Here is a 23,375-nt window from a genome sequence, read left to right on the forward strand (position 1 = left end):
GGATAGTGCCTATATTTTACTGATATGAATGGTTGAACATAGTACTTATGTTACGTGAGGAGTAACATAAGATGAAGTGTAACATGGCGGACATGGCTTGGTGGAGAGATGTTATGGGGTCGTGTTGAGGTTGACGGCGCAAGAAATGGGCAAATGGGGTTCCCGATATGTTCCCGACTTCTCATGGAGCAATGCCATGTGCGGCAACATCGTATTGGGTTCCATTTCCAGCTGGAGAAGAACGGATGAATGGTATGAGTGCGATTCATCTATTCATTCATTTTATCCTTCCTTATTCCACTCAACCCAGATTAATTTACTTTTGCACTCACCCATCCCTTGATGGATCTAAAAATTTAGTGACATTAATTGTAATGACGAATATCATATATCCATCAGCCTGAAATGTTTTTTCTTGTAGAACATGATCATTATGATTATATATACAACCATTAAGTTTTTTAAAATGACCGTGGCAATGCACGTGCATTCTACTAGTATTACAGGCAAGTGAGGCACGTCAACCATCCACATAGCAATGTTACCCTATGCATCAACCTAATGGTGGGTCCTAACAATAAGGGTTCATATCTAAATCTAAAGTACAGCAAAATTATATTAGCAATTGAAGCTGAGAGGAAGCGGTTACTAAACCTAGGTTGCTTGCTGTCCGGTTCGGACATGGTGTGCATGTAATGACACCATCAATAACATGGGCAACTAGGCGCGTTGCATGTATATATTTTTCTTCTATATATTGTTTTCTAACCATACTAAAAAAAGGCAACGTAGATCAATTGTTTGGCCACGGTAGCACTTTTTACAGAAACATCGTACACTCTAGAGTACATATGTGTAACAAGACGCTAGCTTTGAAACACTCTGGCAGAAGTCTTTCAAGGCTGATTATGCACCCTGCCCTATGAATTTTCCGCATCAGAATGAACTTTCCTTGCAAATGCACAAATTGAGTGGTGCATATGTATCTTTTTTTAAACCACCACATATATTGATTAACCAAGATTGTTATTACAATCATTCATTACAAGATTCACCAGGCAGGGCGGAACATCGTTAACAAGGACACCATCCGATCTATTATTGAAACTAAACTTTGCAATCGTATGGCCCACAACATTAGCCGAACGATTAATCTTGGAGTATTTAAAATTATTTATAAGCTTTGATAAATTCCTCGCTTCCTTTTTCAAATCAGCCATTGTTTCATTTGCAAGGGACGCAACAACAAACGCACAATCAGTCTCCAAAATTATAGGATTGTAAAAGGTAATACCTATATATAGACCCGCAGTGCATGCTCGGAGTTCCGACTCCTCCATGCTTTTACAAAGCCCAATGTAATCCCAGGAAGAGACGAGGACCTTCCCCGAAGAGTCCCTGACCACCACACCCACACTTGTAGCGCTAATGCTCTCCACAAAGCTTGCATCAACATTGATCTTAATATACTCCGAAGGAGGGGGTTGCCATAACACCCGAGTTTCCATAGGATTAGAAACAATTTTTAATCCAGACAGCAGACCTTTACGTTTATTTTTCGAGTCCACCTCTGGGCAGGATTGAATTGAGACAAATGACGACCAATAATTCTCCACAAAATTAACAGAGGCCGAGACAAGTTTCTTCCCCGTACCAAATATCAAGTCATTCCTCAAGTGTTAGGCTCTCCAGAAAATGAAAATAATTTGGTCACGGAGAGTAGCATTCGATTGGTCCAAAAGAATAAGAAACCAATTAGACCCCGAATGCTTAAAAACCTCCTCCGCAGGAAGATCCCATATATCCCTCATTGCCATACGCAACGCATATGCCTTAGGGAACTTGACTAGCGCATGAAACATATTTTCATCTTCCATTCCACAAATAGAACATGTACTAAGAGTGGCTTGGTGGTGCAGGACTCTGTTTACCTAGACGGCCAAGCTATTCGTAGCGACACGCCAAGTAAAAATACGAATCTTCTGAGGAACATTTGCCTTCCAAATAATATCCCAAATCTTCCTCTCCCCCAACACCGTGCCACTGTATTGCCCTTCATCTTCTTTACGTTCCTTTAGATTAAGCGCAAGCATGTACGCGCTTTTAACCGAGAATAAATCATTCTTCTCAAAATGCCAAGCTATAAAATCAGCTTCCCTTGACGACTGAAGACGTAGACTTAAAATCTCCTCTGCATCATGTGGATAAAATAAGTGCCTAACCAAATTCTCATCCCATCTCCTCTGTCCACTCAAAATTAAGTCACACACCCATTTGATCCTGGTCCTGATCTTCTTTGCAGTAACCTTAAGACCAGAGATTCTTGGTAGCCAATTATCTCTACAAATATTAATATTAGATCCATCACATACTCGCCAAATAACACCCAATTTAAGCAGGTCCAAACCATGCAGAATACCTTGCGAAGGAAGCGAAGCTGATTGTGGAAAAACAGTGTCAAGGATATGCCCCTAGGGATAATATTTCGTCTTCATCACCTTTGCGCATAAGGACTCAGGGTTAACCACCAATCTCCAAGCCTGCTTAGCTAGCAGAGCTTGGTTAAATAATCTAAGATCACGGAAACCCATACCTCCCTCACCTTAAGGCCTAGTCAGTTTGTCCCAAGCCAACCAGTGAGTTTTCCTCCTATCATCCTCGTGAGCCCACCAAAAGTTCCTTATAATATGAGATAGCTCCTCACAAAGCGATGCCGGGAATTTAAAGATACCCATGGCATAAACTGGAAGATACTGAAGAACTGCTTTGATCAACGTTTCCTGCGCCCCACTAGATGCATATTTTTCAATCCAATCCAATAAAATTTTAAGAGCTTTTTCTTTAGTAGATTGAAATTTACCCGCCTTCATTCTTCCTTGTGGCACCGGAAGCCCAAGATATTTGTCCTCAAAACCTTCAGCGGTAATATTTAAGATTACCATGACAGACACTTGGTTTTCCATACTACACTTCTTACCGAACATAATAGAGCATTTATCAGCGCTCAATAACTGTCCAGTCCCCTTCTCGTAAGTTGAAATGATATTTTTAATTGTCAACGCTTGATCAATGGACCCCTTGAAAAACATAAGGCAATCATCGGCAAATAAAAGATGAGAGATACCCGGTGCATATGTATCTTTAAGTTTGCAGTGCTTGAGTCAGAGTCGGACAATCGATGCAGACCACATGAACATGCTCCGAAGGGCATGAGTGCCCCAAGAGAATAACAACTTTCTCAGTGGGAGGACATAGACAAAACACTACTAGTTGTGCACTCCGAGAATTTTTTTTTTTTAGATTCATTATCACACCTTCAACTTAGGATACGATTATAGTTACAACTGATTTACTGAAGAAAAAAAATGCATATATCAGAATACATAACTTTCAAAAGCATCATATAATTAAAATTATCTCTCAATGATAGTATATTTAATAGGTTCCATTTGATGTCGTCTCTTTCAGTCGTTAACTGGACACTGTCGAGTAGCTCCCAAAGATTTATGAACTGATCAATGTCCTCTGAAGACACAACTCGTTGCAGTTCGTTCATCCATCTTCAACCAGTGAGTTTTTCCGGCGCGCTAGGCAAAACATCCTTGGGGAAATCTCCTTTGGCGCCTGACCCAACAACCATTTATCCTTAAAAAATGAGCTATCGAACCATCACCGATGATAATTGTGGTGGAAGTAGCAAACAGTTGTCTATCAATCATGTCACAGGGAATGACTGTCCCTTTCTAGGATTTGTCCTCCTCTTGCCATTCGCTCCACATCCATTTTAGCCTCAGCGATCTTCCAGTTAAAAACGTACACGCCTCAGCCACCGCTCAAGCCCCTATAAAAGGACGCGCCTTTCTCTTTCCGTCGCACGTCTCCCTAATCTCGTCGAAGCCTGTCCTCTCCTTCCTACCTCCCTCCTGGTCCGTGCCTCGACGGCCTCGGTCGCCGGGCCCAAATATGGAGGTGGACATGCATCCGGAGGCCGAGCGACAGCTCCGCGACAAGTTGAATTGTTGCTTCTGCGACCTCCGCATCGCCATGCCCATCACGTCCAACGAGCATAAGGCCTCCCTCCTCGCGGATGGTGCGGCCTACGTCATCGAGCTCCACGCGGGCATGGAGCCGCTCAAGGAGGATAGCAAACTGCCCGCCGCCGTGAGATAGGAGACGAGCGTGACATCCTACGGCGGTGTGCCGCTTCCTTCTAGCACCACCAGGTCGGCAACGAGGCGGCGAAAGTTTGGCTTTTGGAGCGGGAGGCGGCAGCAGTGCGCGTGACGACAGCTGGGAGGTCCGTCTCGCACGCGGCAAGTGCAACGATTCCGTCGCGCAGCAGCGTAGCCGGCGGGAGACGAGGACGTGCGGTCGATGCCACGCGAAGGACACGCCACAACGGCGGGCCGGCAGACGGCGGAAGCTGTGCAATGTGTGCCGTATCCACTACAGGTTTGGCGTCGAGAATATCTCCGAAGCGACAAGCAGTCCTGGTTGGCAAAGCATAGGAGGCTGCATCGCGCGCGCGACATCCTTGATGCGGCTCGCAGGTGAGCAGCAGCCACGTCCATCTGCTACTTAAATTTCTCTCTAAAGCTCCTTAATCTGGGTTCTCTCTTCACTGCCGGCGAGGGTGTCGCCTAGGAGCGGCGGGGGCAGGGCCGGGGGTCGCCGATGGGTGACCTCTGGCTCAGAGCTGCCCACTAGGATTGGATGAGAACCAGTTATGAACGTATGATTGATGTTATATATTCTAAAAAACAGTTCGTGGTTCAAGGGGGATGGTGCAATTCCAGTCAAAACTGTTTATACATGTTCAGCACTTGCTGTAACTCAGTTTTTAACAGTTCTGTATGCTTACTAAACAATATGGTTTTACCCCCTTCTCATATTTGTTGTATGCAGGCATCAAGACTAAACAAGAAATTATTCAGGCTAATGAATATAACTCCTGGGAGCTATGTTAAAATTGTATGCGTGGCATGTTTGAGTGTCTATCAATATATTAGCATTCTGATACGCTTGCAGGTTTCACCACTTGGTCAATAGCAACCTGAGAATTTGCGTGTTCGTGTGTGCGTGGGCCATGCTGATTCGCTGACCTGATTGAGCTAGGATTTTCTTTTCTGAGTATTTTGAGTTTTTCTTGCAGTAAATTGGGCCAATCAACACGCTAATTAGTGTGGGATTTGGCCGGGTACAACTCTGGATGTATCTACAATTGTTGGTTGCTGTTAGACATTCCTTTTGTCTGGTGTATGCGTGTCCGCTTTTGTAGGGCGGTGGGTTCCTAAATTATTGCACGGTTGACATGCAGTTCCTGATTTCTGTGCCATGTCCGATTTGGCTACACTACATGTGCTCTCTTTTTAATAGTTGAATCCGGTTTTTTTTTATATTTCGAATGAATTTATGTTAGCCTTGATATTTTTCATATCAATAAAATATTATCTCTTGAAAATTCAAACAATTTTGTATATTTATAAGTTTATTCTGCATTGTTTTTCCTTTTTTATATAAAATATATTATCATTGACACATTGAAATGTACAAAGTTCAAATATGTTTGTTAAGCATAATGAATGAATGCCAAAAAGTGCAACCAGTTTTAATTGAAATAAAAAGTAGTATTTTAAACAATTTTTTATACGGATTTATTGTTAGTGTGATACGATTTTCAAATATCTGGTTATGTGTTTCCTTCTTTGAAGAATTTAAGAAGTGATTCTTCACTGTTATGTCTCCGACTTTGTATTTCAGTTTATGTATTTTATCGGGACGCGAGTTAATCAAACGTGTTATCATCCGATAACAGGACTTCCACCCTACAAATGTAACATCTCCTACTATATTTCTCCTCACCAAGATGACTACTTTCAAAAATGAGTTTTCTTCCACCAAAAGTTTACGGAATATCCACAAGGAGATCTCTACATTCAACATGCCCCATATCTACGATTCTCAAAACATATCAATCAATACAACTATTAAAACACAAGAAAAAAGGAAGAAAATTATCATACAACCCATAATTAAAATTAATCTATCTTTATCTTCTCCATCTCCAATCACTGGCAATGCCCAACTATGTTGTTCATCTATATTTTCCATCACATGAGCCAAAAGTAGCATATACTATACATGTACCGTATCGATGGGCGCGGCGTGCCGCCGCGCGGGGAAAAGCTAGTATGTTGCCATAGCAGTGATCACCGAGTTGACTACCAGCAACCTCCCCGGCCTCTTATGGTCAGTTTAGCTTTCCAAGGATTTAAACTTGCAGACGCTTTGTCCAGAAGCGACTGGATTTCCATTCTCCTTAGCTTTCTGATGCTCAGTGATAGCCCTAAGTACTTGCATGGTAGATTAGCAAAAGCCTCTAGGAACACCTCTAAATTTATTGCATCACATCTGATGGTATATGCAGTGCACTTGTGTATATTGACCTTCAGCCCCGACACCTTTTCAAAACATTGCCTGATATCCTTTTATGGCCTTGACCTCTCCTTTTAATGGATTACTACAAAATCATAGCGTCATCTATGTAGAAATTCACTCCAATATTTGCTACTTTTGTGGTGGGTCGAGGTAGAATCCACCTCTGTGTTGCTATCTCAAGCATTCTTTACGGTGGCTCCATTACCAAGGTAAAGAGCATCAGAGACAAGGGGTCCCCTTGCCTCAAGCCTCTATGTGGTGGAAGGACTTCCTTGGGATTCCGTTCAAAAGGACCCTCAAAGTTGCAGATGCCAAAAGTAAGGAGATCAAATCACACTATCTCTTGACGAATCTAAAGGCCTTCATTACTTTCAGGAATATGACCAGCCAATGGAATCGAAAGCTTTTATGATGTCCAGCTTCAAGAATATCGGCTGTTGTTGCTTCCTGTGAGCCTCTTTAATGCCATTGTTTACATATAAGAAGTTGTTCTGGATGCACCTATTTTTCAGGAACGCACTTTGACACAGGGAAATAAGATCTTTTAAGTATGGTGCCACCCTTTTTGCCAAAACTTCGCAAAGAATTTTGCAATGCTGTGCACTAAGCTTATACACATCTAGAATTATGTTCCGACATCCCTGAAAAATAATAAAATATATACATATACTCAACCTGCCGCTAACAAGTCATAAAGTCCATACTCCATACACAGGCACAAACAATAGTACATACTCATTCCGACAAGGCGACACTATACATATATATATACAAGAAAAAGAATAATTAATCGTCCGTACGTAAAGTCTGAATCAGTGTGACGTGTCTTTCTTGAGAATCCTGACTCCCTTCCAGCGAGACTCCATGCAGCTCGAGTCGTGGTTCTGTGCGTACACGCCGAACTTGAAGTAGTGCGAGTCGCCCCCGCGGCCGTCGACGTGCAGCCTCTGCTGCCCGTCGATGTACACGGTGAGGGTCGACCCCTCCACGTCGTGGACCACGTTCAGCCGGAACCACCTGTCATAGATGGCATCCTCGACGATCTGCCGGTCGTAGTACCGCAGCGCGCCGTCGTAGACGTGCAGCATGAGCGTGGTGGCCGTCTCGCCGGCGCCGAACACCTGCATGATGGACACCCCCGTCGTGCCGGAGGGGACGTAACCGTAGCCTTCGAACTGCCACACACCGGAGCTGTAGTCGTATCCCTGCAGGTAGAAGCAATCAGCTGCAAGATCACTCAAATTTTATTAAACCCAAATACATAAGGTCTAGTAGTGATGATAAACTTACTGCCATCCTGATCTCAGTTCTTGGGCTGGTATGGCTCTGCCGGGCATGTGGCTTGTCTGAGGACAGCACCCACAGCTTCCGCACGGTGCCGTTGAAACTGTACCGTGCGCCGCTCGCCTCGTCGAACGGCCGCTGCAGCACAAAGTTGCTCTCGTGGAGGCTCACCGCCGTGAACCCATCGTCCGGGTCGGCGGTTTTGGGTGCCCAAGCCCCCCTCGACGCCGCAAAGGATGTCGACGCGGCCAACAAGACAAGCAGAGGCACACTAATCCAAGAGAGAGCGTGAGGGGCCATGTGTGTCTGCTTGTGTTGCTTCTCCCACTGTGTATGTTTGTGATGGACTGCAACTAACCAAGCTCTTTGCCGTTTATATAGTGTTACTCTTACTTTGGAGAAACTGCGAGCTTTTCTTGATGGTGACACTTAGAGGATTTACCGGGCCAACTGATCACTAATTAATTATTAGTGTGTAACGTATACGATCCATTTTAGTGCACTATAATTTGAGAGGTGCGCAAGATTGACTGGCCATCTCGGCTTCTTTGCTAATTTGCTTTGCTTTGTGTTGTTTTAAATTGAAGCTGGCAAATCTGTGGACTTATACGCGGACTAAATGTAGTTGTTTTGTCTATGAGTATGATGTGACGGTGTTGCACATTCTTGGGTGCTCCGCTGTGTGCTCGTTACAGAGCCTTGGAGTTACACCCCCTGCTGAACCTGATCGCCAATACCAAGAATAAACAATATCTACAAAAAAATTCTACAAGAACGTGTATCGATCGTGGTTTAGAAGACAATATTTTCTTCGAGCGTGCACAAAAAGTTACGCTAGCCTCTCTTAGTAAGTACTCTCTCTATCCCATAATGTAAAACATTTTTTGACACTTGTGTAGTGTAAAAAAAGAGCGTGTTACATTATGGGATGGAGGGAGTAGGATATAATTGCTAATTCCAAAAAGATGTCAGGAAGGAAAAAGTTCTAAAGCGACGATAGAAGCCAATTTCTTTAATGTACAAGCGTTTTTCTCCGTAGAGGGCGCTTTTTGCTGACTTATTATGTAGCATCAAGTGGATACAAATATAATAAGAGGCAAGTGAGTCAGGTCAACCCTCTACATAAGCTATGTTACCCTATGCATCAACCTAATGGTGGGTCCTAGCTATAAGGGTTCAAATTTAAACCTAAAATAGAGAAAATATATATTAGCAATTGAAGCTGAGAGGAAGCGGTTACTAAACATAGGTTGCTTGCTGTCCTGTTCGGACATGGTGTGCATGTAATGACATCACCAATAACATCGGGAACTAGACGCATTGCATGTATATATTTTTCTTCTATATATTGTTTTCTAACCATATTAAAAAAAGGGAACATACATCGCTTGTATATATTTTTCTTCTATATATTGTTTTCTAACCATATTAAAAAAAGGAACATACATCGCTTTTTTGGACACAGTGTTCATGTCATGTATGATGTCAGCAACTAGGAACCTCTTTCAAAGTTCTTCTAGGAAAATCATATGCCTGGTTTAACCATTACGTGAAATTAGATCTGATGAATTCTAGATTGATATTTTGTCTTATTTGTTGGTTGGGAAAACTTTCCAATTAATCTTTTTATATATTATTTTCTAACCATACTAAAAAACGCAACGTACATCTCTTGTTCGGACACGGTGTTCATGTCAAATGATGTCATGCATGATGTCTGCAACTAGGAACCTCTTTCAAAGTTCTTCCAGGAAAATCATATGCCTGGTTTAACCATTACGAGAAATTAGATCTGATCCTGAATTCTAGATTGATATTTTGTTTTATTTTTTGGTTGGGATATTTTGTTGACTTCAATAGAAAGAACTTACCAATTAATCTTTTTATACCTATTATGTAGAACTTTTTCCAGAAACATCGTACACTCTAGCTAGAGTACATGTGTAACAAGACGCTAGCTTTGAAACACTGTGGCAGAATTCTTTCAAGGCTGCTTATGCACCCTGCCTTTTCTGCATCAGAATGAACTTTCCTTGCAGATGCACACAATGACTGGTGCATATGTATCTTTAAGTTTGCAGTGCTAGAGTCAGAGTCGGTCAATCGATGCAGACCACAAGAACATGCTCCGAAGGGCATGAGTAACGTGGACAAACCACTACTAGTAAAAGTAACGTTTTACAAGTCGGCCTAGGTAAGAGCAAGCGCGGGCGACCGTTGGATATTACTCGAGGAGAGCGATATATAGTCTTTGCGGTTTTCTACCAGTTACAGACTATTTTCCACAATGGATAAAAAATAGGATGTTAAAATCCTAAGGATTTAAATTCATTTCAAAATCCTTTGAATCAATGGAAGAGGCCGCGGTCCCTTATCGATGGAACTTTTTCCCCGTTCTCTTAACCCCCTAGTCTATCCTATGTGGTTCATACATCATCTTAAACGACCACGGGATCGGCATCGGCCGCTTTCGCATGCCCCGTCGGCCTCCGCTAGCTCACCCCACATTGTCTTCGCCCAGTCATTCGCTAGCTCCTTCACGAATCCATTAGATCAGGGCTCCCATTACAAACACAAACCCAGTGGTCAGGTCACTGTATCACACCCATCGTGAGGCGGGAGAAGGGCGGCTTCTTCATCTTCTCGGATCCCTCGTTGCGGATGGTGATCACAATGAGTGCATGCCCCGCCGCAAGGAGTGCCCCGGCGAAGTAGAACCTGATGACTGTATGGCCTCCGATGTTGGTGTTGAAGCCCGACACGTTCTTTTTCGCGGCTCCGGCTGCATGCGCATGCACTAGCACGGCCGCCACGCGGGGGAGGAACATTGACGACAGGTCAAGGAGCCCCACCTGATAAGAGGGCCCCACTGCTCAAATACCGATTTGACTACCTACACATCAGAAAAAAGAAATGAGCAAGAGCTTAGGGCACGTTTCACAATCACATCAGCCGGCTGCTGTCCCTAGAAAACTTAGGGTTCCCCTGCCTCCCGCAGGCATCGTCGCCAGCCCGCTTCGTCTCCTGTCGCCTTAGGGCCATGGGGGCACGGTGGATCCCGGCACTTGCTGGCGGCAGGGCTTTGTTTTTAGACGTTTCTTCGAGTTCTGTTAACACTTGTGTCCTGCTCAGGAAAGCGACATGACGACAACTCTCTGAAGATAGAATAAGGTTCTTCCCACCTAGCCCCCATCCTGTCATCGGTGAGAATGTGGAGGTATGTCTCCGGTGGATCTGCCTTAGGTCTATCTGCTCAGATCTGGTCGTCGTTCGTCTACATTCATCTGTCTTCAGGTTGGATCCTTCCTATCTACGATATTTTTCATCGGCGATGGTTGTTGTTCTGTTGCGCTGGTCCTATGGGGCCTTAGCACGGCGACTTCCTAACTGTCTACGGTTTGCCCGGCTCCGGCGAGGAAGGGCCGATGACGGCGGCGCGCCTTCGCCTCGCTTTGCCCGGATCTGGACGTAATTTTTATAATTTCTAGTTTTCGTTGTACTGCCATGATTCATGATGAATAGACTAGAAAAAAAATTTCAAAAAAAAGAAAGAAACAATGTTGGATAAAATTTTGTTTAAGGGAGTAAAATGGACTTTTTTTCTTAAAAAAACCCGGAAGAACCCGCACTCACTCCCATTTCCCGCCCTTTGTATTCCCCCACCTCTCCCACTCACTCCAGAACCTTCCATCCGTCTGCCTTGCTCCATCACAGCCGGCTTGACCTTGGGCGTTTTTCAAGCTGCAAATCGGGGGTTTCGGACCAAATTCTTGATCCCCTTGCTGACAATCAGTGGCGATTTCTCTCTGATTCTCATTGCAGTACAAGTATAATATATATGTGTCATGATTTCTAACTAAAAATGCTCTGTGTGAGCTGGACGTGCATGGGCATGGGATCCCGGCGACAGTGGCCAACACCACCTACATGGGCATGAACGCGCTCCACTAAAAATGCTCTTCAAGCTGCCGGTCTACCAGTATCTCGTGGAGGAGGTCAAGATGGAGGTCGACATCCCCGACACTGCCCAGGGTAATTCGTCCACGCCTTTCAGATCCTAAAGCATGCATAGTTTTATGACTTGATCACCAACTTCAGATGGCTACTCTGTCTCCTATTGCTAGAGTTCACACCTGTGGCGCATGCCGTCACCAATGGCCACCTCCCCGCTGTCAGGTACCTTGTGGATCGTGGCGCCGATCTGCATCAGCAGCGTGGAAGCATCACTCTTCTTCATGCAGCTACAGTTCATGGTATGAAAGTAACTTCTCTTGATTTTTACTTTCCCCTGCCGTAAGAATATGTGTTGGTTTCATGCTCAGTCCAAGCGTTTTTGTTTTGTGCTGGATCTGTTTCATTTTCAAATTTGTTTTCTGCTGGACCTAGCATCAGATGTTACTCTACAGTGTAGGTCGGAGGGAGAGGAATGCCATGGTGATAAAAAGTGGATTTACTTTACCAATAGCTACGCTAGCCTAGTAAACGATTTTCATGTTGCCATAAATTAAAAATAGCCTGATCTTATTTGCTTCTCATGTTCATCAGCGTATAAACAGGGCAACCAATCTATGAGTTAGCCGTCTCAGAGGAGTGATAGCTGGCTTTTCTCGTACTAGTTTCTTATGTATTGAAAAAAGAATGCCGAGATTGGAGAGAACAAGAAGTAGATTGTGCAGCTTCTAGGCACTCTAAAGTGTCCATGAGAGACAGATGGACTTTTAATTATTGCGGCGAAGAATCTTTAGTGGATAAGAATTTCTTAAATTCCGGCTCTCGGTTATTACGTGAAAAATCCATGTGTCATTGTATTGCTATCAATCATTTTAGTCCAGCCATTGGAACTAGTTCTGCGGAAATTGTTTGTCTACTTAGTATTATATGCATTCTTGGGGGTATCTACTTAATAGTTCATACAGTGTTAGCTATTGCCCCACATCCTCCCGCATCCAAATGAATATTTATTTACGCAATCATCTTCTTATAGTAACTGATTATGGTAATTCTTTCTCTATGCATATTCAGAGAAATGTGAACCAACAAAAATCCTTCCCCACACTAGTTATTAAAACGTTATTGCGCAAAAAAACGTTCCATTCATGTACTGGCAATAGTATTATGACCTTTTTCTTCTTCTTTTCTTCAGGGTACTCTGAAATAGTAAAGTTTCTGCTTTCTAGAGGAGCTGATGTCGATGCCATATCAGATCTTGGGACACCACTCTCGATTGCTGCTCTTAGAGGGTTTGCTAGTATTGTCAAGATCCTTCTGGAGCACAATGCAGATGTACTATTCAAATTCTTTCTTTATATGTTATCTTTTGACTCTAATTCTTCCTTTTGCTCAGTTTCTGCTACTTCCTCCAATTGTTCCCACCTGCATTTGAGGATTTTTTTTAGTTGGAGACTAAACCCAAAGTTCTCCAATTGCTCCGTTTTTATGTCGAAACTGTCATATTTTGGCACGAAAATGAAGTCCTTTATTTATTTTCCAGCCCAACAACAACAAGGCTATTTTTAAGTTTGTACCTTTAAGCATGGCATTACAAGAATCTTCTGTATCCTGTGTGAAGCTATTGATTCAGGTATAGTATCCTCTGCTTTTGCATTAGAAATGCATGATTCTTTAGACTGATATTTGATTGGCTATACATTTGCATCTGATAGGGTGGAGCTAATGTCAGTGGTGATAGTACTCTTGATTATCTACTGGTAAAGGCTGCAGAGAAGGGCTTAACTGAAGCTATCAAGTGCTTATCGGAAGCTGGTGCAAACCCAAATGTTTCTGACACGGTGAATGATCTTCTTGACACATTCTTGTGTCTTGCTTGGCTCTATAGTTTCAGCAGACTTGTCTTATAAAGATATGCAACAATCGTATGAGTTATGACGTAAGTACACATACATGATGATGTCTGTAAAATAAAAATAGAAGGATTAGTTACCTTTACTTTTTGCATATACTTGTTAGTGCTTTGAGTTGTCCACTTTGGGCCATGTCTTTAATTTGGTCAGGTATATATACATGTGGCACACCAACACTACGACGACCTATTATGGTGGTAGTGAATTGATATGGTTTGCATTTATCATGTCTAGAGCATTGGTTATTTCTTAATGTTGAGTATTTCCTTTTTAAAGCTTTCATCGTTCCTTGACAGTTTGATAGATTGCCAATAGAGTGGGCTGCTGAGTATGGTACACGGGAAGATGTTGAGATTCTCTTTCCGTTCACCTCACCCATTTCAACTGTGGCAAATTGGAGCGTTGATGGAATCATTAGTCATGTGAAGATGGAAATCAAGCAACTTGAGGTGCATCGCTGCAAATTTTCTTGCACACCCTTGGAAATTTTGGTGTATGTTAACTCTGAGTGTGTAGGCGTTAAGTCGATGTGTAACACTTGTAGATCGAGAACTGCCAAAGTTTAGTCTCCTATTCCTCACTCATGGTGTGCGCATGTGTTTTCTTGCATCTGCATCGCTGTCTGATCTCTGTTCCTGAAAACTCATCTATTATTTTTGAAATGGAAAATACTTTTTTTATAATGCTCTATTGGATAACTTAATCTGCTCAATTGGTAATTCATTAAATCTGATTTTGTTATAAAATACAGGTAGCCAGTTCGTTTTTTAATAGCTCTCTTACTTTATTTCCTGTCTGGGTAGCAAGTGAGAACGGGGATTTTCAAATCTTGCATTCATTAAAAATTGTTTCTTGTATTCATTCACTTCACCTTACCATCATGCATGCCGCAGCAGTTAAGCACTGTTTTTCCCAAACATGCATCAGAGCTCTTAATATATATATATATATATATATATATATATATATATATATATATATATATATATATATATATATAGTGTTACTATTCATCACCCAGGATGCAGAATAAGTTATTCTTCACCCGAGGTAATCTTACGATCACTTCCTAAATAAATTACGTTTAGAATATAAATAGTTACATGCACATTAATTCAATATGTAAAATTTGGTCTAAAAAAGTTATAAGATCAGAAAAATCACATTTTATGTATGTTTTACAATATGTTTTTACATTTGTAATTTTATGTAACATAAAATATTTTTTACGGCGAGTACATATTTTCTTACGTTCTTTTTTTATGTATGAAATAAGACAAAATTTACAAAACGTAAAAATACGATGCATTGATGTCAAAACAGAGAGGGGGTGAAGAATAACTATTCCTCACCCAGGGTGACGAATAGCACGACCCTATATATATATATATATATATATATATATATATATATATATATATATATATATATATATATATAATATCTGACTCATGTTACTATGAGTTGCCTAGGATGGTAATTTTGTGAAAAAGAGGATGTGTGACATGAAACGACAAGCGGATGAAGCATTCAGAAAGCAGGATTATGTAAATGCGCCAGTGCTCTACACACAGGTACATTGCCGAACTATCTTTTCTTTGTAGACTGGTGGTACAGCCATGAAATATGTTCCTCCATAACAATTTATTAGTTGATTTATCATTGGCATTAATTGATCTTGGTGATGAGTAAATGTTACCTGTTACCTTGTAATCACATGACCCCGTTGAAAGATAAGCCACTATTGTGGATGCGCATCTTGTCGCATACACGAAGTGTTAGCCAAATAGTGTAGACTAGAGAAAAGTGTCATTCCTATGGCTACTCGTAACAGAAAATAGCAACAATTATGTTCAAAAGTAAAATAAGAATTGAAACACATTAATATCCGTCTTCCATTTCATTGGGAGGAATTTCAGGTGGTTAGTTGCTCTTTTCTCACAGTTTTGTGTTTCGGTCCTTGTACCTATAGAACAGATGACAAATTTTTGGCCTAAGCTGAGCAGTGTTTCTAGAATGTGCCAATAACGCTGCTAATTTTCACTGCTTTGTCTGCTGCAGGCACTGAAGATGGATAACTTTGACCCTAAGTTGCTGTCAAACAGGAGTCTTTGCTGGCTTCGCATGGGTGATGGACAAAAGGCTTATGGTGATGCAACTAAATGCAAGAGGCTTCGTCCAAAGTGGGCAAAGGCGCACTATCGGCAAGGAGCAGCTCTAATGTTCATGAAGGTGCAATAGGAGATCGAGTTCAAACTGACAATTCCATTGCTCCTTTCATACCTGTTATTCGTTTCTGATGCGCGCTTGCCTTCCTTAGGACTATGAAAGAGCCCACTACTCACTCTCACGCGCTTTAGAGTTGGACCCTGAAAGCGAAGAGACTGAGAACTTGTTCTGGTAAGAGTTTCGATCTGCACTGTCAGCGCAGCTGCAGATTCTAGGTGTTGTGATCAACTCATTAGTTAGCAGAATTTGTGTAGAATTCAACACTTCTTTAACATGTTGTGATCAACTCATTAATTAGCAGAATTTGGTCGTGCTTTTAACAATGTGTGATTGATCAACTGATGTATGCAGGGAGGCGATGGAACTGAGGTGATCAAGCCCTGCACGTCAACTGCAGAGAGAAGCTCATGCAGAATTTGAGAATCTCTTTTTGTGTTCTCGGACAAAAACGCTGAACTCTGAATTATGACGCCTTCTCTTTCAATCTAATTCATTCATGGACCGTAGCAGCAGCAGCAGCACCTTAGAGCAAAACATGTTACTGGCTACTTATTTATGAGATCTGTGGAAGTGTGGTGGAAGTGGTTGGTGACTGAACTGGATATGCCAGACTGAAGTGTTTTGGCAGGATGATGTGATATTTTTGCACTGCCACTACATGCAACCTGCGACCATGTATTTGCAAATCATTGGCACTGTTCATGTCCTTGTCGCTTCATTTTTAGTAACATTATTTCCCTCTTGAGGTTTTTTAGGGGCTTCTTTGTTTCTGTATAAGTTTGATGTAGATTTTTATCATTAGGTTCACCATGCTCCACTGTTCCTTGCTAATCTTTGTGAAAGTCATGCTTTTATGTTCCAAGGTACGTAGAAGATGAGAAAGTTAAATTTAAAATATACAATTATCTATTGCTCTTAGGTGCAAATTCCAGTTGGAATAAATGTTTGAACCAGTCCTTGGAAGGATTGTTTATTTCCGTGATGAGAGAAGCAAATATTTATATTTTTTTCAGACAAAAATGGAACTTTGCATTATTAGATGAACATTCATCAACATCACTGAGAAGATAACTTACATACATTCCGATTCAGATGCGACGAATAGACAAAGAAAAATAACAATAACAGGAAGACACCTCGTCTCGCCAATTTCGTCATGAATTCATCAAATGCAGTATTTAATTTACAGCAACATAATTCCAGATTGAGTTTCCAGCAGCATAATTAGCAAAGCTGTAGCATATGTCTGCTGAATAATTAGCAAAGCTCAGCAATGATTACAGCTTACATAGATTACGAGTGCCAACGGCAGACGGCAGTACACAAACTGGAAGGCCATAAAGATGGATCGGATCAACGAAGACCAAAGAAGTGCTCCTCCTCCTGAAGAATCGGTCGCATCAGGTACAGGCGTGCAGACGCGCTGAAGAATTGGCAGAACTAGCATGAGAAACCACCATTAACTGACGAGCAGAGCACTCATTTCACACAGCATATATAATGTGGAATAAGATGACATGCATATATAATGTGGAACCTCCCATGTTATCCCGTGTTTGCGTACTTCTATTTCTAGTATAGGTGAGTAAGATAGACATGAACATGGAGAAAGGAATAAATTCGCGTAACAAATTAGCTTACTTGACAAACTTGTAACAAAGGAACCTGGTTTTGTTGTAACGAAAAGGTGTGGTAGCATCCGGGACTCCTGGCACCCCCTTATCATGCATCAACCTTAATGTCATGAAGAACACCCAGTTCCTAGCTACATGCATAAACCAAACTCTGCTCGTTCTAGTAAATATCTATACTCAGTTGCGTAGCCAGGATCAAGCCTGAGGCCTGGCTACGCCACTGTCTATGCTAGTATCAGTCAGTTTGCAGGTGGGAGAAGAATAGTTGGTTTTTCTGTCTGGTGTTGATGTGCTATCTTGTTGTTTGATTCTGTATGGCTCGGATTATATGTCCAAGAAGCTCGGCATCGACAAGACTGGAGCTCGTGGCATCCCCCTCCTCTTCAAGCAGTACAGAACCACACCATGGCCGGGCTGCAGAGCAGGAAAATCACATTAGTAGTAGGATCACCAGGTCTAATACCTTAAAAGAAGATTTATTTCATTTTTTAAACGACGTCCCGAGAAGGTAATTAGTTTGTGCAAAGTAGAATATAGGGCGCTGTGTGCCTCTGTGCCTAGTCAAAGAACACAGCGCCCATGTTCCCATGATCACCCACGTACGGCATGTAGTGGTGCAGTTAGAAACAGTAGTGGTGCTCGGCACCTGAGGCTCTCTCCTGTATAATATACGGCTCAGCAAGATCAATGCAAATGTGTGTTGTGCCCACTCTTCTTCAGGAATGTTGATGTTAAAAATTCTCATCACGCCGACAAACACCTGCACCTACATAATAGCAACCCCCGCCCAAATCAAGAGGGAAGTGCACGTTCCACCGGCATCCATAGGAACCGCAACCATCCATGGGCGCCAAATGGCAACTCATTCATTAAATTACCTGGTATCTGATGCGCCTGCATTGCACCTCCGAGGCGAGTCTCTGAAAAGTGCAGAAAAAATGGCACTTCCAGCAGCACCATTTACCATTGGGCTTGGGCGGCAATTGACGAGCCTGTTGGAATCAACCACGTAGTGTGACCAGTCCGGTACGGACTTGGTACAGTCATCAGGTAGGATTTGTATTTGGACTAGGACTAGGACTAGTAGGACTAGCTTAGCTAATATATATACTGCTGTACCCCGTGTAACCAAGGCAAGATCAATCAAAGCAATAAAAAGCACAGGACCGACACGGCCCTGTTTGCCATCAACTCGCCGTGTACTAGCGTAGAATCGATCCAGCTGCTTAAGGCGTTAGCTTCGAGCATACGCGTGCGTCTCGCCGGATTGTCTCTTGCGTGCCTGGTTAGCTACCGCTGCTGCCTACGTACGCGTCTCCGCGGAAAGTACTCGTGGGCGTCGCATCGTCCGGGGCCAGTCCCAACAATTGGTATCTAGAGCAAGGTTGGTCTTCTAGTAACGGAGGATCATGGCGGACGACGATAAGAACAAGCAACTGGCAGAATACTCCGGTGCGGCTAAAGTATTTGCTGCTCCGGCGAATTCGTCGTACCCACGATTTGATCGCGAGAACTTCGGGGTCTGGAAGGCCCTCATGGAGTGTGGTCTCCGCGCCAACGAGCTTTGGGACGCGGTCGACCCAGGAGGCAACGCATTCAAGAAGGAGGGAGCCGAGCACCGGAAGGATCGGCAGGCGGCGTCGGCGATTTACTCGGTGATGCCGATGGATGTCCTCCAACACCTGATTGCCAAAGAAACAGCGAAGGAAGCGTGGGATACCTTGAAGCTCATGTTCGAGGGACACACCCGCGTCAAGCAAGCCAATCTCCAAACTCTCCTAAGGAACTATGAGACTTTGGTCAAGGGCGACAATGAGTCCGTGGATGCGTTCGCTTCACGGGTGGCTACTCTCGTCAATCGGATCCGCGCGCTTGGTGAAAACCTCACGGAGGCCTCGGTTGTCCGGCGGTTCTTACGCGCAGCCCCTCCCCGGTACCTGCAAATTGTCACGGCGATCGAGCAGTGCGTCGATCTCGCGACTCTCTTCATCGACGATCTTGTCGGACGGTACAAGGCTCACGATGAGCGGATGCGGTACAGTCTTGGGGACGGGAGGAACGACGAGCTTGTGATGCTCACAAAGGCGCAGTGGATCGCCCTCAAAAAGCAAGGCGGATCCACGAGCAGCAGCAAGAAGAAGGGAAAGCAGCGCTCGGCGAGAAAGAACTTCGCCGACTCGGAGGACGACTCAGACGATGAGGCTGCACCACCACCGAGGAGAAAGTTTGACATCAGGAAAGTGAGGTGTTATAACTGTGGCCTCCTTGGCCACTTTAAGGCTGACTGCGAGGAAGCACCGAAGCAGAAGGCGCTCATGGCCCAGCAAGGTGACGATGGTGACATGATGTTGATGACTGAACTCGTGGACGAGGAGGATCCAGTTCTTCGAGTGCCGGCTAAAGAAATTGTCGCGCTCGTGGAAGAAAAAGTTCATCTTCATGATCATGATTCGGAAACTCGTGTCGATACTACAGATGCGGGGGGTGATTCCGAAACTTACGACGATCTCACGGGCATAAGTGCTAACTTTGCTGGAGCGGAAGCAGCGATTGCTGCATGCGCTCGACCGTGGAGAAGCAATAAAGAAAGGAAAAGGCTCGATACGAGCCTTTGGCAATCAAGCCAGCCTCTGTGTTGCGTGCGTACGTGGATTGTGTATCCGGCGAGATTAGCTAGCTAGTTTAGCTACGTACGCGCAGCGGAATAATCGATCGGGAGAGATCGAGCCAGCTTGGGGCAGGAACCAAGTTCGGAAATCAGTGTTGCTTCGCTTCGTTGTCGTTCGTCGTCGGTCGTATCTCATCGTCGGAAGTACTCGACGTCGGGACTGGGCCAACAGAGCCGGCCAATAAGATCAGCAACCGGCACTAGGTCCAAATGGCAGCTCGTCCATCAACAAAGCTGTCAATGTTCTTTGTGCCAACAGCAAATATTATTACATGAAAAGACAATGCTGGATGACAACTATATATGACTTGATCTGAAGATCGTCGTGCTTGCCATTTTTTTTAGTGCAAGTCAGGGACCTCTTAATTGGTACTATATGTCAAGCTTCTTATGAAAATATTTATGTTAACATCCACACCTAGTTTTGTTTTGAATAAGGAAGAGTAGTGCGCAGTAGGCGAGCAACTACCACGAAAATGACCTGTGCCAGCAGACCAAGATAGTGACCTTTTGGAACTAGTGACTATTGAGACCTGGGATGTTATCATGATACTGTCTACTGTATGGTTAGATACTGTGAGAGGGAGACAATCTTTGATCGGTTGACCACTCGGGAGTCCAGGCACCACCGCGTCTCCGAGATAATCTTTCCAGCGATCAAGCTCCATCGACTCGGTATACTACCTCTCCCCTCTGCAAGCTCATCCCTGCATCTCTTCGGTTGCTTACTGGCTTTCCATGTATGCAGTCTCCGTTACCATTCAACTTCAAGCACCATGGGTCCTGTCAGACTCTTCTTCCTCGTACTTGCAACTGCAGCACCGTTGTTCTCCGCGGCACAAAGCTTTGGCTATCCGACAGCCAACCTCTCGACGCTGTGGATCAACAACGACGCCTCCCTCCCGCACGTCCACTACAAAGGAGGTTTAGTTGTGCGCCCCATCCTCCTCCGTTCACAAAGTAAATACTATAGCCAGTCCTTTGGTACGGGATTCTTCTGTGCCCCACCTTACGACATGTTCTACTTTGGCGTGTTCATTGTCCAAACCGACCCTGACACCCGTATCATTGGTGGGAATCCACCCGTGGTCTGGTCGGCCAACCGGGCTCGTCCTGTTAGGGAGAATGCCACCGTTGAGCTGACTTCAGATGGAGAATTGATCCTTCGTGATGCTGATGGTAGCCTGGTCTGGTCGACCGGTAGCTCAGGGCGGTCGGTAGCTGGCATGGTGATCACCAACATCGGCAATCTGGTGCTGTTTGATCTGATGAATGCAACTGTATGGCAGTCATTTGATCATCCTACTGGAGGGCATGAAGCTCACAGCAAGTACATCTGCAACAAATTGGACAGAGAATCAGCTGTATGCCACTGTACTCTCGGATGGTTTGTATGCTTATGTTGCATCTGCACCACCACAAAACTACTATATGCTGACATCAAACGAAGACAAGACGGGAAATGAAACAACAAGGGTTACATTCATGAATAGCAGCCTCTGCATCTTTCTCAACTCAACATTTAAAGATCCGAATAGCATATCATGGCCAACAACTACGTCCGCCCAGTTCATAAGACTAGGATATGATGGTCACCTGAGGATGCATGAATGGGATATGGCAGAAGAAACTTGGCCTGCTGTGGAGGAGGTAATGAAGCCAAACTTTGGTGACTGTGGTTTCCCAACTGTGTGCGGGGAGTATGGAATATGCACAGGCAGGAAGTGCACCTGTCCCCTTCAGGATAATTATAGTTCAGGCTACTTCAAGCCGATTGGTGATCCCAAGGACAATCTTGGTTGCACACCCCTGACCCCAATCTCTTGTCAAGAAATGCAACACCATCAGCTCTTAACCCTCGACGAAGTTTCCTACTTCGATGTAAACTACCCCGTTGAGAATGCAACAACCCCAGATGATTGTAAACAAGCCTGCTTGAAAAACTGCTCCTGTAGGGCCGTCAACTTCAGACAATACTATGGCCAGACTGGAACCGACGGCCATTGCTTGTGGGTAACCAAGGTCTTCTCCTTGCAATCAATAAAACTTGAATCTGTTAATTACAAGAGCTCAGTTTTCATCAAGGTGCAGCTTGGCCCTTCCAACTCGGCTGCTGCTTCTGCTCGTTCCACAAACAACAGCAACCTCATCTTAGGCACTGCAATTCCAGCTATTGTTATTGTTGTATTACTCGCTATTGTTGTCACCCTTTATCTACAGAGGAGGAGAGCATATTATGACAAGAAAGATGAAGACTTCAATTTTGATCAATTTGCTAGAATGCCAGCCAGGTTTTCTTTTCAGAAGCTGAGAGAATGCACTCAGGGGTTCAGTAAAAAACTTGGAGAAGGTGGATTTGGATCTGTTTATGAGGGGAAATTAGGTGAAGAGAGAGTCGCAGTGAAACGTCTGGAAAGTGCTAGACAAGGAAAGAAAGAATTCTTGGCAGAGGTAGAGACAATTGGAAGCATCGAACACATCAATCTTGTCAGGCTGATTGGCTTTTGTGCAGAGAAATCTCAGAGGCTTCTAGTATATGAATACATGCCGAGAGGGTCACTTGATAGGTGGATCCATTACCGCCACAACAATGCCCCACTCAATTGGGGCACGCGGTCTAGAATCATTCTGGATATTGCCAAAGGCCTATGTTATCTTCACGAGGAGTGCAGACGAAAGATAGCTCATTTAGATATCAAACCGCAAAATATTCTATTAGATGAGAACTTCAATGCCAAAGTGGCTGATTTCGGATTATCTAAGCTAATAGATAGGGATCAAAGCAAGGTAGTGACGGTGATGAGAGGCACGCCTGGGTATCTGGCACCAGAATGGTTAACCTCGCAAATCACTGAAAAAGTTGACGTCTACAGCTTTGGAGTTGTTGTCATGGAGCTAATAAGTGGGAGAAAAAATATTGATAATTCTCTGCCTGAGGCGAGTTCCAACCTCATCAATTTGTTACGAGGAAAGGCTCGAGATAATCAATTGAGTGATCTGATTGACAAGCATAGTGAAGACATGCTCTCACACCATGAGCAAGTGATTCAAATGATGAAGCTTGCAATGTGGTGCTTGCTAAATGATGGCTGTCAAAGGCCTTCCATGTCAACAGTGATCAAGGTACTGGAGGGTGTGACAAGCATAGAAACTGCAATTCTTCATAGATTTATCGATGCAAATTCAGTCATGCCTGTTCAAGATAATATATCCGCATATTCAGTTCAACCTCAAGCATCAACCTTATCGGGACCAAGGTGA

The 23,375-nt window shown here is 43.7% G+C and overlaps 1 protein-coding gene and 2 pseudogenes across 1 annotated transcript; 2 read left to right on the forward strand and 1 right to left on the reverse strand.

The window, feature by feature from the left end:
* Window positions 1-7,250: 7,250 nt before the first annotated feature.
* Window positions 7,251-8,022, reverse strand: LOC123162314 (citrate-binding protein-like). Its single transcript, XM_044580111.1, has 2 exons — window positions 7,729-8,022; window positions 7,251-7,643 (listed from the first exon to the last, which is right to left on the reverse strand). The coding sequence occupies exons 1-2, from the start codon at window positions 8,020-8,022 to the stop codon at window positions 7,251-7,253; spliced, it is 687 nt and encodes a 228-aa protein (XP_044436046.1).
* Window positions 8,023-10,931: 2,909 nt separating this feature from the next.
* Window positions 10,932-16,185, forward strand: LOC123156716 (ankyrin repeat, bromo and BTB domain-containing protein DDB_G0293800-like; annotated as a pseudogene).
* A 4,705-nt stretch (window positions 16,186-20,890) lies between these two features.
* Window positions 20,891-23,375, forward strand: LOC123179838 (G-type lectin S-receptor-like serine/threonine-protein kinase SD2-5; annotated as a pseudogene).

The sequence above is a fragment of the Triticum aestivum genome, chromosome 1D (genome assembly GCF_018294505.1).
Source record: "Triticum aestivum cultivar Chinese Spring chromosome 1D, IWGSC CS RefSeq v2.1, whole genome shotgun sequence".
Classification (NCBI taxonomy): Eukaryota; Viridiplantae; Streptophyta; class Magnoliopsida; order Poales; family Poaceae; genus Triticum; species Triticum aestivum.